Source organism: Coenobita brevimanus, chromosome 54, assembly GCF_032717465.1.
Source record: "Coenobita brevimanus isolate Jiangsu-jjx chromosome 54, ASM3271746v2, whole genome shotgun sequence".
Classification (NCBI taxonomy): Eukaryota; Metazoa; Arthropoda; class Malacostraca; order Decapoda; family Coenobitidae; genus Coenobita; species Coenobita brevimanus.
The window spans coordinates 12,137,810-12,157,249 of NC_137007.1; the positions used below are offsets into that span (position 1 = coordinate 12,137,810).

Genomic DNA, 19,440 nt, shown 5'->3' on the forward strand with positions numbered 1-19,440 from the left:
AGTTAAAAGGCTTGTAATTTATATTATATGTCAATTCTTTATCGAATTACGAATGAATTGTGGATTTTTACAGGAACAGTGCTAATTTTGTTGTACTCTAAATTCTATACCATTGCTTTTGTTTTTCAGTCACTGTAAACATGAATGTATGTATTTTTTCACAGATGCCATGTAGAGGTTGTAAGCATGCCGCTGATGCGTTTTGCAATATTTGTTGTCAGTTTATTAAAACGAGTAAGAAGAAATATTCTGTAGAAGTATCTGTCAAGATGTGTGAAACTTATAAGGCATATTTTGACAACGTAAAATAGGAGCCACTTGTGGACCCTGGAAAAGTACTGATACCACCGTTACACATTAAACTGGGCCTCATGAAACAAAATGTCACGGCTCTGGACAAGCGGTTGGTGGCATTTCAGTACCTACGAGACTTCTTCCCCCTGCTATCGGAGGCGAAAATCAAAGCCGGTATTTTCGTCGGTCCACAGGTTAAGAAGATCCTGGAGTGCAAGGATTTTCCCAACAAGCTTTCGAAAGTGGAAAAAGTGACTTGGGACAGCCTGAAAGCATTGGTTCGCGGTTTTCTTGGAAATCACAAGGATGAGGACCATGTGGAACTGATTGACAACCTCATGAAGAACTACGGCACCATGGGCTGTAGAATGTCTCTCAAGATTCATATGCCTCATTCCCATCTTGATGAATTCAAGGACGACATGGGTGCATATTCTGAAGAGCAAGGAGAACGCTTCCATCAAGATATAATGGACCTTGAGAGGAGATACCAAGGACAGTATAACGTGAGCATGATGGGGGACTACATTTGGGAGCTGGTCCGTGAAAGTGATCTACTATACAATCGCAAATCGCGAAAAAAAAAAAATGTTCCATTCTAGACTTCAATGATTTCATTCAATATGTATTAAATATTGTTACATGTCACTTTTCGTATTTATATGTTTTCTTCTGCCTCCTCAAGAAGCAAAAGAGAAACCCACTCATTCTTTCTACAGAAAATTAGTAAATATAAAAAATAATTTCCTGTTAACAAAAGCGAAGTTCTGGAGCAAAACAAATAAGGAAATAGTACTTATTACACAGGAACAGATTTTTTTTTTGTTACATAGTGTATATATATATATATATATATATATATATATATATATATATATATATATATATATATATATATATATATATATATATGCTGATTTCCACGAGGAAAACAAAACATGAATTATCCCGAGCGCTTTCGAGTATTCATATCTTCAGGCGAGATGTGAAAACATGAAAGCGCATGGGATATCTCGTTTCCTTTTCCTTGTGGACATTAACAAATCTATGAATCACGTGTTATTAAATGGCTTAATTGCATATATGTATGTCTATCTATCTATCTATCTATTGCCAGACGCCTTAATCCCTTATACGGGGTGGCCACAAAGAAATCGCCTCCATGTCACCGTGTCCCCCGCCATTTCACTGCCCTGCTCCGAATTCACACACCCCCTCTCTCATATACCTCTCCACTCCATCCCTCCATCTCATCCTTGGCCTTCCCCTTCCTCTCTCCCCCTCCACCTCACCCTTACTCTCCTCGTCAGTCTCTCACCCTCCATCCTCTCCACATGGCCAAACCAACTCGGTGTGTTTCCCCCAATGCTTCCTATCACATCCACGTCCACACCCAACGCTCCTTCACAGCCTTATTTGTCAGCCTCTCTCCATGTGACTCCACAGGCTTCTCTCAAATAACACATTTCCACTGCTCTTACTCTTGACTTGTGTCCCTCCAACAACGTCCAAGCTTCACTTCCATTCGTCAGAGTTGGTATCACAATACTGTCATGTAATAACTTTTTCACTTCCATGCTCACTTCCCTCTTTCTTATCACTGCCTTCAAGCAACCAGCAACCTTTCTTCCTTGTTGTACTCTTTCAAGCACTTCACCCTCCAAACTTCCATCCTTACTCATCACACTACCCAAGTACTTAAACGTACTCACATTTTCCATTTCCTCATCATCCAACCTCACTGTACATTCACTGAATTCACCTCTCTCGAATGTGAGATATATAAGTACATAAATTTGCCTTAATGACCAGGGCCTTTGACCCAAAGGTCAATAGGCAAAAAATAAATAAATAAATAAATAAAATCAATAAAAACTGTAGGAAGTTTTCATGGCTGTGTGGATCAGAAGTCATATGATGGAGCAGGTATGCAGGCGCTATGAGGGGTACTTGAAGTTCTTGGGATGGAAAGTGTATTGTTGAAGGCATGGCATATGAACGGAATGCAGTATGTGGGAGTTTGCTGGTTACTGTGTTTAAAGGAAATGCTGATGGGAAATGTGAGGCAAGATCCTGAAATATGTAGCAAAGACATATGACAAAGGCTTCGGAAACAGACACAAGTGGAACCATAGTCTAGAGTCTACAGCATACATGTTAAAAGGTTCCACAGCATCCCTCTCTTACCGTTGTGTTTATATATATGGTTTGTGAAGAGTATGACCTCAAGGATAAAGGACTGAGTAGGGAGGCTACCACCAGAGATCGAGCAGCATGGACAGCCACCATAAGGTGACCAAGGCCGACGCTTGCAAACATAGTGGAGCCTTTATAAACCAAACTACACGACACGACACGATGTTACGGGTAATCTCTGCCAGCATTATAGCCTACTGGCATATTGATGGTGGCCGAGTGGTAAGAAAAGTCGTTTGTTGTTTGAAGTGATCCGGGTTCAACCCCCTGCCGGGGTAGGACTCAGCCTCATTTACTGAGTTTCGCTACAACAGACTTTACGTATCTTCCACTAGGGACAGCCTTAGCATGTATTCAATATGAATGGTGGAAATTAGTGTCGATGTGGTGATACGTGAAGGTGCATGCACGCATGACTTCTGGGCCCCAGGGAACGGGCTTTTAAGCGTACTTCCAGAGTTGTACGCAAGAAATAAGTAAACCAGTGGGTTATGAACACTTTTAATGCTATGACACCTTTTCCCTTTCTTATTACTCCTTTTATGCTATTTAATTCAATGTAGGCAAGAACACCTGGTAGTAAAGGAATTAAAAAAATAAAAACCACCCTCCTCCGATAGGTCTCACTTAGTGAAATTAAATGGAATGAGAACAGCAAGAATAACATGTGTCAGTACTGTAAACGGGTTATGGTGCAGCATAATATAAATCTAATCTAATTATGTTTTGCCAGCCGTTCAAGGCAGTGCAAAAGAACTGTACGGCATAATTCCTCATGGCAATAGCGTTTTGGTTTTCGTGTGGATGTGACTGAAAGCGTTAGGAGAAATACTCCGAGATGGTTTGGGCACGTGGAGAGGATGAAGAATGGGAGACTGGCCAGAAAAGTGTGTGTGAGTGAGGTGGAGTGGGTGAGGGAAGAGACAAGGATGAAGTAGACGGATGGGTTGGAGAGATATATGAGAAAGGGAGCCAAGAATTGGAGAGAGGGAGGATCCAGAGAGCAAGAAAACACCTGATAGAAGGAGAAACTAAAAGTCTGCCAGTGAATGGGCCACACTCTCATTCAGTCATCGTTCAAGCCTCCAAAGTCTTGGCCTTACCACACAAGCACAAACATCCACATATCTTCAATCATCAAAATCATAATGATGACGGTGAATTGATGATTTTTTGCACACAATAACTTTACCATTTTAATAACAAATAACATAAGTAGACTAAAGTTTTCACGTCGTCAACTCCCACTTTCCTCAGCGGCCGTTACTCTCGGCTTCCAAAATACATTATCCTTTGTCGGTCATATTTTCAGAAGTGCTCAGAGCCAATAAGGACGGCTGGGGGTACACGAGAAACCAACCGTGAAGCGTGAGGGACTTTCATTTCGATGTTTGAAAAATGCCAAGACTTTTATTTCGAAATGCTATTCAGGGTCTGTTCGCGGAAGAGGCCACTTAGGGTCTTGCATGAGAGAGAGAGAGAGAGAGAGAGAGAGAGAGAGAGAGTTATGAGGTGGTCGTATCTTAAAGTCCAACTCACTTCTCGACAAAACCCAAGTCTGATCTAAAACATGGAGTTAAATACAATTAAAACAACCACCCTCTCATCCACTGGTCCACCTCAATGTACATGGCAAGTTTGGCTGAAGTCATCCATCTGGGCGTTCAGGAAGAATCCGCTTGGTACAACTGCACACACAGAGAAGCAAGTCAATTCCATGCACTTTGCTTAGAGCAACTGAAATTTCTGTTTATTATGAACTACGAATACTTATTTCTTCACAGGAAAAACTGAACTGATTTATGAAATAATAACTCGACATAGCAAGAACTCGGTCATGGGAAAAAATATTTAGAAGTAATATACACAGCATGAAAACACTAAGACATAAGTATATACTTGCTCTGAGTATAGTTCGGTACAAAATTGAAAGCTATAATAATAATAATATACTTCCCATATGTGCATTCGCATTGTGTCTGATTCATGTCATTCTCTCCCAACTGGTAAATTGTCTTACCTCTTTAAGTATCCTGACGATGGATACTATTTGTGATGTGTCTTAAGGTGTGATGAGTGGAATGGGACATCTGGGTGATCTGTTGATCGTTGTTGATGTACCGTTATTACTCTGAGGGAACCGGATATAAAATCTTGCTTGGCGTTTCCGGGAAACCCTTTGCTTATTGTTGAGAAAACACAAACTGCATGAAGACCAGGTCCAGTCACCCTCATACGACTCCTGCCTTTAGATGCTAAATGACTTAACCAGTTCAAGTTTTCTGTGAATATACAAGATCCTTTTTGCCTTCCACAGATATGTAATGTGGTGTGGAACATCTGGAGGGCCTCCCGCGTGGGGTGGAAGTACTGCAGCATACGCAGCAGGGATGGCAAGACACCCTGATTATACCTACGATCTTTGTTGTGTTTCTCAGGTGTGACGTGTGGCATGGGACATCTGGGGGACCTTCTGCGTGGTGTTGAGGTGCCGCAGTACGCCTGGGAGGGAGGGCAAGCCAACCTTAGCTGCTCCTATGACCTCCGTGCAACCCGCCTCTATTCCCTCAAGTGGTACCACAACCGCACTGAGTTCTACAGATACGTACCAACAGAGAGGGATCAGCCTATCAACATACAGCCTTCACACAAGTTCACTGTCCATGTGAGTTGGAATTATGTGTCCAGCTGATCTCTCACTCTGTCTGTGTCTGTTTGTCTGTTTGTCTGTCTGTCTGTCTGTCTGTCTGCACCGAGTTCTGCGTACCAGCAGGGTAGAGTTGGCAGTTGTTGCATTGCTTTTTTTTCTTTTTGCAGGGGGGGGGGGACACTAATTTCTGACATGTTCCTTAAAAACTATTACTGTATGAACATTCTCAATGTTAGAACCTGAAACTGCCCACGTGGGCTTCCCTAAAGCCCCAAAAGTCTGCTACATACCACGAATCTTCACATATCATCACTTTGTTGCTAATACCCGCCGTTCATATTAGGTGCGTGCTGTAACTTTCTTTTTCAAGATTGATGTACTGGTATTAGTGAAGCGCTTCTGTGGAATGTTGGTAGGTGCTGTGGAAGATTAGTGTAATCGGCTTAAAGGAAATACTATTACCCGTCGTATTATTTTCATTGGTTTGTGTCTTTGTGTGTTTGTCTGTATGTTTGTCTGTCTGACTTCACGACGTTACGCGAAAACTACTGGTGCTATTTTGATTAAAATTACAGGGATGATGGGCTATGACCTTCTGATCACCTGATTAAAATTTGGGCCAAAGTGGGTCAAGACCCAGGCTGTAGGCCCCCAAAGTTATTTTTTTTTGTCATAACTCCTTTCAAATTCGTCATATCGACATGAAACCAAAACCTAAATGTGCATCTTTCAAATCTGCGTCCTATAACGTGCCTCATTATATCAGGGGGGTCACCCTCCAGTTAGCGGTAGGGGGGTCAGTGTCAGGTGGGTCGGGCCTAAAATTCAAAAGGACATAAAATCGTCAGTTTTCACCCGATTGACTCCAAATGTGATATGTGACATCTTTGACTAGATATCCTGTTATGTGTATGTCAGCACTAAAATGACTGCCGGGGAGGGGTTTGTTGTGCCTTGGCACCGCATCTTCTTATGAAACTGTTTCCTGCCCCAGCCTGAACTAATCAAGCACGTAGACAAAATGACCATCCCACTGACTATCCGGCTATTACCTACCGCTAACAATTGCACACACACACACACACACACACACACACACACACACACACACACACACACACACACACACACACACACACACACACACACACACAGATTGAGGTATTTTACATACATTCATACATACATACATCCATACCTGCATGCATTCATTCATTCATACATACGTACGTAGGTACACAGGTACGTATACAACACATTCACATAGATAGATATGTAGGTTGGTGGGTAGATAAATAAATAGGATGAAATATTGATAGACGAAGATACAGAGATACTAGACAGAGGGAAAGGAAAACAGAAAGCTAGACAGACAGACAGATAACAAAGTCTGGCTGGCTAATGCAATTCTTTTTTTTTCCCTCCGCCACCTCACATCCTACAAAAAGTCGTCTTTTCTGTTAGGAATGCAACATTAGTTACTGGGATGATATCTAATTGTTATTATTATTATTATTGTTATTATTGTTGGTGTTGGTGTTGTTATCATAGTAGTAGTAGTCGTAGTAGTAGTAGTAGTAGTAGTAGCAGTAGTAGTATAGGACTACATAATAGATAGATAAATAAATAGATAGATAGAGAGACAGATAGAAGCAGGAAGTCAAATGATGAGAAGGTGTTGTGTTTGCGAGAAGCGAGCAGCGCTAAACGCTTACACGGAGGAAAGCTGACGACAGCGGCCAGTAAGGAGATGATGCAGTTAGCTGTCAGCAGTCCTCTCGTGAGAAAGTTCTGTTGCCATGAGGAACATACGTGACACACACACCCTACTACACGAGATGTTAGGAAAGAGAGTTGAGAAGGAGACAAGCGACCCTAGAGAGAGGTCGAGACGGAGATTAGCCTTAGAACAGAGAGAGAGAGAGAGATAGCGAGACAGGGAGGTAGCTACCCAGGACTTATACTATTATACCTATTTAATATTTCCAAGACAAATAAAAATAGTCCCATACTATTCTTTACCTCTCCCGTCACTACATGACATCTGGTGGGGAAACTACTACAAGATATAAAAGCCGCTCGACCACAAGTCTAAAATATACGCCTCTACAAGCAAATACAAAGTCGCTGCTTTATGATACAAAGTCCCTTTGACATTTGGTAGCAGCGAACGTATACGAACCTCGTCTACGAATCAACATTAAATTACTACAAAATATCAAGATTGAAAACAAGAATATCTCTCTCAACCAATAACATAACCGGCTCCTGACGCTTCTCTCCATCCCCCTCCGTCTCCCAGATCTTTACGCTGATGCAGAGGTCAAGAGATCACTCGACGCCTTGCAAGTAGCTTAACGACAAACCAGCAAATCTGCGGACATCGTCTCCGAATTAAAAGCAAATTTCTACAAAAGCAACCGAGACTACAAGATTAGCTTCAGTTCTACATTGAATCCTACAAAATACAGCCTACAGTGCAAATAGTCTACAAGTCTACGACGAATAAGCGAACTACAGCCATCTACAATCACCTACAATTAACAACTCTCCGTCGTCTGTATAATCTTCTACACACACCTACAAGTAGCGGCAGTCTTCATCCTACAACGAGTAAATCACAAGAAAAAAGGACCAAGAATACATCAAGAAAGAAAGAAAACTTACAAACAAACAAACAAACAAACGAAGAGTGAGAGACGACTCACAACTCATAACCACCAGACCTCACCCTCCTCTCTCTGCTACATCCACCCAACCCCCACCGCTTACGCAGGTGTGAAGAGGTCAAGACAGCAAAACATCAAGTCCATATTCACAACTCGTCTTACTCACCCGTCTTCACTCAAGTTACTCATCGCTACTCATTCACTCACCACAGCTACCAGTGTGGGAAGCCGACGTCACCATGTGCTGAGACGACAGCGCGCCAATCAACCCGCGAAGGACAACGCTATCACCACGTGCAACACCACTCACACCATTTCCCACCACGGTAAAAATTAGTGAGTTACATAGTTACTTCATTTATACAATACACAGTGATAGACAATAAACTTCTGCACAAACATATAAAACGTGCTGTATAGTTACAGTTTAAATACACATACTTACTTCAGTTATCTGCATAACTCAATCACTAAATAATCACCAACAATAAATATTCTACACTGTATATATTCATTCATATATTATAACATTTATTTACTGCCAACGAGTGTTACCATTTATACCTACGTAAAATACGTGTTTCATACATACAACTATACATTAATTATATCTACAAAGTAATAAAGAAAATATACAATCACAGTTACTCAGTGAGCAATTAAAAGAACTGTATTAAACATTTATTAATTAAAGCTACCTAGTGGAAACAGACAAATTAAGTTACAAGGTAACCTAGAGAAGAAAAAAAAAATGGCCAACACAAATGCCGTTAGCAAGAGTGAACATCTTCAACACAATCGTGAAGACAATGATTTCCACACAGTGCTGACACACATATTACTCACGAAAGGTACAGGTGAACAAGTCAGTGTGTATAGTTAATACTGTATATATGTATATATATTTTTTTTTATATAAAATAACAAAATATGGGACTATATAATATCATTTTCAGTAATATCTGTGCAATATAAACTAAACTTTAAAAAAAGTATCTCAAGGAAATTAGCCAGTAATTATGTAACCATGAACAACATGGAAAAAAGTGTACACAAGCAAAGAAAAACAAATACCACATAAACTACAAACGAAAAAGCAAATTGTGTCTCCACAAACAAGTGGCATGACACATCATCACTATCATCGACCGCAGCATATGTTAGGACTGCAGTTATTACGATTATGTTACTCCATATTATAATTATGTAACAGTTGCATTAACAAGATGTAACTTTTATGTAACTTTATCTACAATTTTGTAACTACAAACGATATGTAACAATTATGTAACGACAAACGATTGCATTATGTTACACTAACTACAATTATGTACCTACAAACGATATGTAACAATTATGTAACGACAAACGATTGCATTATGTTACACTTTGCCAATTATGTAACAGTTGCATTAACAAGATGTAACTTTTATGTAACTTTAACTACAATTATGTAACTACAAACGATATGTAACAATTATGTAACGACAAACGATTGCATTATGTTACACTTTGCCAATTATGTAACAGTTGCATTAACAAGATGTAACTTTTATGTAACTTTAACTACAATTATGTACCTACAAACGATATGTAACAATTATGTAACGACAAAACAGTTGCATTAACAAGATGTAACTTTTATGTACCTTTAACTACAATTATAAGGCCAAGACACATATGTAATAGTTGCATTAACAAAATGTAACTACAATTATAAGACCAACACAATTATGTAGTACCACAATGTTAGTACAATATTATAAGTCATACAATTATAGCACAATTCTGTATTACCAGTATCATCATACAAGTTAGGTGAAATATTAGACATTACTAAAGTGATAACTCAAATATGTAATGTATAACCTAGCAGTATTACCATTGCACAATTATATGCGTACGTCTGTTGTACATGCACGTCTTACAAAGTGTTATACAACAATCATTGCATTTATTCCAATATGTATTCAACTTATTTAAAATGTAATATTACTGAATAATCACTATTTACTATGAATAATATATGTATACAATATTCATACAATTATGTTACTTTACAATATTATGTATTTCACTTAATTAGCTTATAAGTTCATTATAATGTGTATGTAGTATGTATTAATATATTATAACTATTAAATGTCGATGGTACGCCATTTTTCGCGGCCGAGCAAATATAGGACTACATAATAGATAGATAAATAAATAGATAGATAGAGAGACAGATAGAAGCAGGAAGTCAAATGATGAGAAGGTGTTGTGTTTGCGAGAAGCGAGCAGCGCTAAAAGCTTACACGGAGGAAAGCTGACGACATCGGCCAGTAAGGAGATGATGCAGTTAGCTGTCAGCAGTCCTCTCGTGAGAAAGTTCTGTTGCCATGAGGAACATACGTGACACACACACCCTACTACACGAGATGTTAGGAAAGAGAGTTGAGAAGGAGACAAGCGACCCTAGAGAGAGGTCGAGACGGAGATTAGCCTTAGAACAGAGAGAGAGAGAGAGATAGCGAGACAGGGAGGTAGCTACCCAGGACTTATACTATTATACCTATTTAATATTTCCAAGACAAATAAAAATAGTCCCATACTATTCTTTACCTCTCCCGTCACTACATGACATCTGGTGGGGAAACTACTACAAGACATAAAAGCCGCTCGACCACAAGTCTAAAATATACGCCTCTACAAGCAAATACAAAGTCGCTGCTTTATGATACAAAGTCTTTATGACAGTAGTAGTAGTAGAAGATGTTGTTGTTGTTGCTGTTGTTGTATCAGTGTCATAATAACCTCCACTAAAAAAAATTTATATCAACATTCCGGTTACATAAGCCTCACAGTTACGTCAGAATTACATCTTACCAGGTCGACATAAACCCAGTTATTAAGCCAAACGCAAGCTGTGGAGGGACACACAGATGCCACAAGCCGGTCTGCCACACTGCCAGATAATCACGCTGATAAACACAAGTAAACCGGCGGACGACAGCCAGAAAGGCAGTGTTTGACGGCAGGGCGAGATTTGTAGTGTTGCCGGTAGTATTGATGCAAAACCTGGGGAAATGTTTTAGTGAGAGCTGCAAAGCCATGCATAATAAGAAGCTTCATGGTAAAACCAATACTGCTGTTAATGCAGATACCACTATTGCCATTACTGTTATTACTACTATACAACTAATACTGCAGGTACTACTTCTTCTACTACTACTATGCTGCTGCTGCTGCCACCACCACCATTGGTACAACTACTACTACAACTGCTATTACTACTGTAGTGTAGCAGTAGCAGCAGCAGCAGTCGTAGTAGTAACAGCAGCAGTAATAGCAGTAGCATTAGCAGCAGTAGCAGCGGCAGCAGTAGTAGTAGTAGTAGTAGTAGTAGTAGTAGTAGTTGGTAGTAGTAGTAGTAGTAGTAAGAGTAGTAATTGTTGTTGTTGTTGTTTTTGTTGTTGTTGTTGTTCAAATAGTAGTACTGTACAACTGTCTTGTCGTTAATTTCGTACCGTACTATCTCGTGAAAGATTTATTGACCCGAGGAGACGCCCGTGGCAGTGTAGGTGTGTGAAGCAGTACGTTCAGTTGAGTGGAGTATGTTTTATTAGTGCTTCTTCTAGACAAATTTTTAAAGACCATGAGGGACATCTCATGGTGAAGAGGTTTGAGCAGTGGAGCTGCCCCCACCTTAAGATGGTTAGGTACTAGTATTAACACTCTCGGGTTTTCTGTTTGCACTCTCAGCTGAACAAGTAGACTTTAGAGTTATACTGTAGATGGAAGAGAAAACTGGAGTTGAACCAACAGAAGGCAGTGCCTTATATAGAGGGAGTTGGGACAACTGGCGACACGATGCCATGTTGCCTCCCACCCTTGCTTCCAACACACTCAGCAGCACTGCTGTCCCCCGATTTTATTTCCATCATTTTTGTTTTCATTTTCATTACTTAATAATTTGATGAGTTTAGACATTTTCGGCATTATAGGCATTATTTTATTTTTATTTATATCGTTTATGATAGTGCTTGATAATACGAGGATATGTAGGCAATGGTTAGGTTGGATGTCGTAATAGATAAAATTGACCTCTACACTTACAGGGACATTGTGATGTCCGCATGATACAGGGTAAGCATAACCAACGCTGTTTACTGTAGTACCTTTCCTTATAACATGGAAACATTTTTTTTTTTGTTTCAGTTTTTCATATGGGGAAATGAATTCCCTAAGCTAGACCTTGACAGATCATATAGCCCCGGTAGGTGACGGGAGAGCGCTACCTCTCCCAGCAGGGCAGCTACACGGGCGGGGCACAAACTCTTGACCCTTTGGTCTTGAGTCAAGCGCTCTACCACTGAGCTACCCTGCCCCCTATGAAAACATAAGAGGATGACTGCATGAATGCGGTGATCAGTTTATTTTAAGGTTTTCCCCCAGATTTTTTGTCCATTTCATTTTCTCTGAAGTAAGGATTTTTATTTTTGTTTCTTACGATGACCTATGGAGTAACTCATACTATATTAATCTCCCAAAATCAGTGGAATATGATATTCTGTTTTTCTCTTTATTTAAAAAAAAAATCATTAAAATTCTTATAACTAACACCTCATTTGTGGAATACAGCATTTATGCGATTTTTGAATACCTTTAGTGGGACAACATACCGTTATGCCAGAAAGAATATAACAGTGTATTATATCTGGAGATGTGAGGAACCTTCTACAACTTCAGTGTTCTGTCGTAGATTTAGGCTGGTGTTTGCATCTGGAAATGAGAGGAATATTCTGGAGATTTCGGCATTTGTTTTGTTTTCGTTCTATCTCATGGCTGGAATTAGTTGTGATTACAGTTATTGCATATTGTTAGTTTAAGTGTATTATTGTGCAAGGAAATGTGAATTCTCTCCTAGGATCAAGAATGCGCATTAGTGCATCAAAAAATGAGTTCCTTTACAAGAATATTTTGGACTACACTAGAAGGGGGAACCGGGGGGAGGGAGGAGGTGAGAGTATTTAAGGACCCTACCACCGCCGACTCAGTTGGGAGACTCTACGACCGGCAGCCATGGATGATGCATCTCATGCTACTGCCTGTGACCCATTGAGGGGGGGGGAGGAATAGGAGACCTTAGCCTCCAGCGGGCCAGAAGAAGATCAGGGGAACCATGTTTTGGTTCAACGTCAGGGCAGGGTACGGTTTCATCAAGCATCAGGATGCTGGCGCTGATGTTTTCGTGCACCGCCAGGCTGTCATTGCACCAAACCCTCGGCATCTCTCCTACGCTCCCTCAGGGATGGTGAATCGGTAGTTTTGTCTGTTTGGGACTCCCAAGGGTTTTGAGGCTCGGGATGTTACTGGACCGGAAGGCGTGGCTGTGCAGGATTCTACCTATGCATGGCGGCGTCTCCTGGCCTGGAGATGCCAGGCCAGGGAACCTGTGAGTCCTAGGGAGATAAGCACCATCACAGAGATGTGCAAGGCAATGGTGAAGTTTTTTGGGGGGGTGATAAGGGGCTTTTTGCCTTCTTCCTCCCAAGATCTTTGAGAAGAACAGGCTACCTTGCCTTGTCATCCCTGAGTGCTTCATCCACGATGTACACTCTGTTCCTTGCCAGCGGGAGTGCCGGGCCTGGCAGCCTCAACCTCCTGCCCCCCGCACGACATCGCGAAAGGGGCTTAGGCTGGATGCCCTGCTCAACTGGAAGACTACAAACCAGATCACTGGCCTGGCACCGGAACTGGACACGGTAAAGACCATGGCTGAAGTTCACTATCCGCCGTCAGAGACCAAGGAGGGGCGAGACTCATCTGACTCTGTCTCCATGTCTGAGGATGCGTTGACTGGCTCCTTGGCCAAGGAGGAGGTCGCTGAGTTCTCCCCTCCTCTGGCGGTGGAGGGTAACCCATCTTGCCCTCCCATCATGGACCACAAGGATCGACTAGTTGCATCCTCCTACTGACACTTCCTGACTCTCGCTGCCCACATCCAGTCGTACCAGTTCGGAACCATGATGTACTCCAACCTCAATCATCTGCTCTAGGCTGCCGACCTGGGTGAGGGGATTCTACTCCTTTTGATTGTCAGGGAGGAGGAGGCATGTCTAGCTGATTCTGAGCATTGTATCATATGCTCCCTCCACGCTTGGCCCCCTAGACTGGCTGTTTCATGCGGTGTGAGTATTTTTTTCTTTGTGTTTTTTATCATTATTTGGCCTAATACCCCTAATTGTGGGTGATGGCCATAAAGCCACACACACACACACACACACACACACACACACACACACACACACACACACACACACACACACACACACACACACACACACACACACACACACACACACACACACACACACACACACACACACACAGACTCAGTTAATTCAGTTTAGGAGTGAGCTAGGAGTGTGCCAGACAGTGAGTGTTAGTCAGTTAGCCACGAGTGACAACGGAGTGAATTGTTTTTCGTCAGTGAACATTCCGTGAATCAGTGACAGTGAGTCAAACAGTGGTATAATCAGTGAAGGATGGAGTAGTTAAGCAGAGAGTCAATGAGAGTCTGCCAATGAACAAGTAGTACTGAATGAAGGACAGAATTATCTTGGAAGAGAAAAGTCAGTGTTTTGCAAGTGTACGTCATCTGTGCTTAGAAGGATTAAAACCCAGAAGTGTTATCCGTCTTTCATTAACCGCCTGACCTGTCTACGTGTCATTCTCGACGTATCCACGAACCACTAAGGTTGTAACAACTGGTGTCATGAGTGGGGATTCATCTTAAGAGATGGATACACTTGGACAGGCTGACAAAGTGGCGGATGTATCTCTGGCAGATATACTGTACTCGCAACGTTGAAAACACAGGAAGAACAACAGAAACAGCAGAAAGAACAAAAGAAAGATATACACACAATGTTTAAAGCACAAGAAGAAGAACAAAAGAAAGATATACACGCAACATTCAGTGCAAAACAAGAACAAAAGAAGGACATACTCGTACATGCAATGTTCAGAGCACAGCAAGAAGAACATAAGACTGATATAACTGCAGTGTTCAGAGAACATTATGAAGAACAAATATAGGGAAGCACTGCATGAAGAACTAATGAAATATCAAGAAACACAGCATCCAGAACTAAAGAAAGATATACTTGCAATGTTCAGAGCACAGCAAGAAGAAATAAAGTATTATGAAGAACAAAATAGGTATCAAGAAGCACAACAAGAAGTGGTATACAGCAAAGTATATAGAATAAGTGACCAAGTAAGAGAACTGAGGGAAGAGGATTCATGTACAGTACAGTGGAGGATAAATTGACAAGTTAAGTACGGAAGTTAGTAACAGGGTAAAATTTCTTGAACAGTGTTTGGATGTGGGTCAGCACCCAGCACACCCTTTAGGTGCCAGTGACAGTGCATGGAGGAAGATGGTGACACTGAGGGAGTAGTGTGCCCAGTAGTCGTTGACAAAGGATCAGAGCGGCAGCTGAAAATGGTGGGTCATAGACAGTTTCCAGAGACTTCACAGCAGCTGTGGGGAGTTGCACTGGGTTGGGTGTTGGAGTGCAGCAGGAAGGTATGGAAGAAATCCTGGCCGTGTGTGTTGCCGACAATGGGGACCCCTATATCATGGGTTTGGACTGCATGGTGTCCTGCCGCTGCCTACTTCACTTCCATTTGATGCAAATGCAGCTAGAAGGAAAGAATGTTCTGCTGAGGGCCGTGGAGCATGGACTTTTGCTAGAGATGACAAGACAGACTACAGTTATCCCCCTTGAGGCAGAGGTGCTGCTGCCCTGCAAGATCTATGACATGCTACACACTTCCCCGGGGCTGGTGGAGCACAGGAGCCATGGCATGATAGGCATTATAGAAGGGGAAGTGATTGTGCGAAGAACCTTAATTGACCCCACGGCAGAAGAAGTACCGGTTGTCATTGCCAATTTTTCACTTCGTCCTAAGAAGATACATCAGGGCACAGTTGCAGGGTTGTGCCAAGAAGTTGATGAGGAGCCACCAAACATTGTATGCAAGAGGAGCACAATTAAGTCCCTGGAAAAACTGCCTGACCACTTTGCCAAGAGTGCCCAATGTCTGGAGAAGTCACAAATGGAGCAGCTGGAGCAGCTTTTGGTGAGGCATGCTGATGTTTTTCCACCAATGGATATCATACACCAGGGAAGTGCTCTTGGAGTGGAATGAGGGACTTACTGGATACTAGAGATGCAAGGAGGGCCCAGGAAAATGACAGAGTTGACAGCATTGGAGATTCAGTTCTTTGCTCCGTAGGACCTATACAGCAGAGGCGATGGTGATGACCTGTTAGTCTGGATGTTTATCCTGTATATACTTGTATATGGGTAAGATTAGGTTGTTGTAATGGGGATGACACTGCTTTGAAGGAGGGACATTGGACAATGTTATGACCATAGGGATATGGTAATGTTTTATACCTGGAGATGTGGGGAACCTTCTAGATCTTAAGTGTTCAGTCATAGATTTTGGCTGGCGTTTGCATCTGGAAATGAGAGAAACATTCTGGAGATTTCGGCATTTGTTTTGTTTTCGTTCTGTCTGACGATAGGAATTATTTCTTGTCATTACTGTTTTTGTATCTTGTTAATGTATTACTGTGTGAGAAAAATGTGAGTTCTCTCACAGGATCTAGAACGTGCATAGTTGCATCAGAAAATGTAAGTACCTTTACTAGCATATTCTGGACTATGCTAGTAGGGGGTGCCAGTGGGAGATGAGAGTATTTAAAGGCCACCCCGCTGCCGAGTTAGTGGAGGGAAAGAGAGGGAGAAAGAAGGGCAGCCGTGGAGTACACATCTTTTTCAGCACTTTTCTGCTTACACTACGACCTGTTGACGGGGGCTATTTATCGAATCTCCCATGACTACGTCACCGATGAAAGGGACTGTGGTTTTGTTCACCTGCAGGGTGGGGTTCAGGTTCATCAAGCGCCAGGACACTGTCGTTGATGTATTCGTGCACCGCCAGGCTGTGGTTGCACCGAATGCACGGCACCTCCAACGATCTCTTGGGGATGGCGAGGCGGTGGAGTTTTCTATCTTTGGGGCTCCTAAGGGTACTAAGACCAGGGATGTTATGAGGCCGGGAGGCGTGGCCATGAAGGGTTCCACACATGCTTGACAGCGCTGCTTAGCCCAGGAAGACCAGTTCAGGGTCCCTATGAGTCCTGGACATGTTAGCACCATCATCGAGATGTGCATCGCGAGGGCAAAGGCTTTCTGAGGGGATGACAGGGGGGCATTGCGCATTCTTCTCCCCAAGATCTTTGAGGAGAATGGGCTTGTCATTTCCGCGCGCTTCACCTGTGATGTACGTCTTGCCTCTTGTCATTGTCAAGAGCATAAGACCAGACTGCTGCAGCCTATCACATCCTGACAGACACCCAGAAGGGGCTGCAGCTTGATGCCCCTTTGAATCAGCACACCTGCCCATCTTTGAATACCAACCCAGCTCTGGACCAGACGACGGCTACGACTGACGATCCTACTGGTGACTGCCACCAGTTGCCAGTGAGTGAAGAGGGGCAGGACTCTTCTGACTCTGCCTCTGTGGCCGAGGATGTGTCGACTGACTCCTCGGCCAACGAGGTCATTGAGGAATCCTCCCCTCCTACAGCTGCGGAGGGCAGCCCATCTTGCCCTGCACTCAAAGCCTCTGCAGTTCGGCTCGATGTGCCTGTTTACAAACATCTCCTGACTCTCAGTGCCCACACCCGGTCGTACCAGCTTGGAGAATCGATGTACAAGACCCTCTACGATCATCTCCAGGCATATGATCTGGATGAGGCTGTTCCATCTAGCCTGATTGTCAGGAGGGAGACAGTACATCTTGCCAATCTGCGAGCCTATTATTGTATGTTACCTGACAACCTGGCTCCCTAAATCAGCCGCCTTTCTCCGCCTCCTTACATTGTTTCCAATATTCATAATTATATCTTACCTAATGCCCCTGAAAGTGGTCGATGGCCATAAAGCCTTAACCCCCCAAAAACAAAAACAAAAACAAAAACGAGTCAGTTCGGTTTATGAGTGAGCCAAGAGTGTGCCAGACAGTAAGTGTTAGACAGTTAGCAACAAGTGACAGACCGAGTGAATTGTGTTTTTCGTCAGTGAACAATGACAGAGTTAGTAAGTCAAACAGTGAAAGTAATCAGTGAAGGACAGAGTAGTTAAGCAAAGAGTCAGTAAGAGTTAGTCAATGAACAAGTAGTACTGAATGATGGACAGAGTTAACATGGTCGAGAGGAGTCAGCGTTTTGCAAGTGTACCTCAGCTGTACTTAGAAGAAATAAAACCCAGAAGTGTTATCTGTCTTTGATTAATCGCCTGACCTGTCTACGTGTCATTCTCGACGTATTTATGAACCACTAATGTTGTAACAACTAGTGTCAGGAGTGGAATGAATTCTACGTTTGTAACAATACGAACTGCATGCAAGTTCTTGACAATTTTGAAAACACAAATATTGTGAATTATAGCTGAATTATAAAGCAGCTGTTATTGAATCATTAATCTTATCAGTTAGATCCCATGCCACAATGTTGGAATCTGCAGCTGTGGCCTGACACTTTTTGTTTCAGCATATGACCATAATCAGAGAAATTACCAATATGCCGGGAATCGAACCCGGGACTCTCAGGTGAGAGCCAGGCAGCATACCACTACACCACGACCAGGTAAAAGTTAACTCACGTTGTCACAATCTTGTAACCAACGTCCCTCCGCCCCCACTGTGGGCATCAAGAGGATGAGTTAACCCCCTCTTGATGCCCACAGTGGGGGCGGAGGGACGTTGGTTACAAGATTGTGACAACACGAGTTAACTTTTACCTGGTCGTGGTGTAGTGGTATGCTGCCTGGCTCTCCCCTGAGGGTCCCGGGTTCGATTCCCGGCATATTGGTAATTTCTCTGATGATTTTTCCTGTGAAAAAAATACAGGTTCTCTCTTCATTCTGACTTGCCGTAAGTGTTTGGGATAGATTAAAAGCATCTACTTGCCCGAGTGCCAGGGGGTTAACTCATCCTCTTGATGCCCACAGTGGGGGCGGAGGGACGTTGGTTACAAGATTGTGACAACGTGAGTTAACTTACTTGGTCGTGGTGTAGTGGTATGCTGCCTGGCTCTCCCCTGAGAGTCCCGGGTTCGATTCCCGGCATATTGGTAATTTCTCTGATGATTTTTCCTGTGAAAAAATACAGGTTCTCTACATATGACCATAAGGTATAAAATTGCTGGGGATGTCCTGAAAAGTTTATTTAATTTGTATGGTAAAGAAATGTTTCAGGGATCAAATGTTTGTATTACAAGTATTATCTTTTGTAAAATACATATTTTAACTTACCGAACACAAATGACATTGTTTGCTCTCCAACTTTCCCACTGGACTTTTATTTCCCCTTCCTTTCTTCTCATAGCATTTCAGGGAAATCTCTGCATCATCTTCCCTTGTCCGGCTCGGGTACAGCATCCTCAGGCAACAGTGAAGAAATTCAATCAACCACATTTAAAAGCAAAAGGCGTGCTGGACATTAAATTTGCTCGCCCCTGCTTCCCGTGCCAATGGGGGGCAACATGGCACCTCGGCGTCACGTGAC

At 42.4% G+C, this 19,440-nt stretch overlaps 1 protein-coding gene across 1 annotated transcript in view; it reads left to right on the plus strand.

Moving 5' to 3' along the window:
• Window positions 1–371: 371 nt before the first annotated feature.
• Window positions 372–19,440, plus strand: part of LOC145401033 (uncharacterized) — a 173,152-nt gene continuing 154,083 nt past the window's right edge. The window contains exons 1-2 of the mRNA XM_080273409.1: window positions 372–843; window positions 4,929–5,155. Of these exons, the coding sequence (XP_080129535.1) occupies window positions 372–843; window positions 4,929–5,155 (699 nt within the window). The remainder of the gene's footprint in view (window positions 844–4,928; window positions 5,156–19,440) is intronic.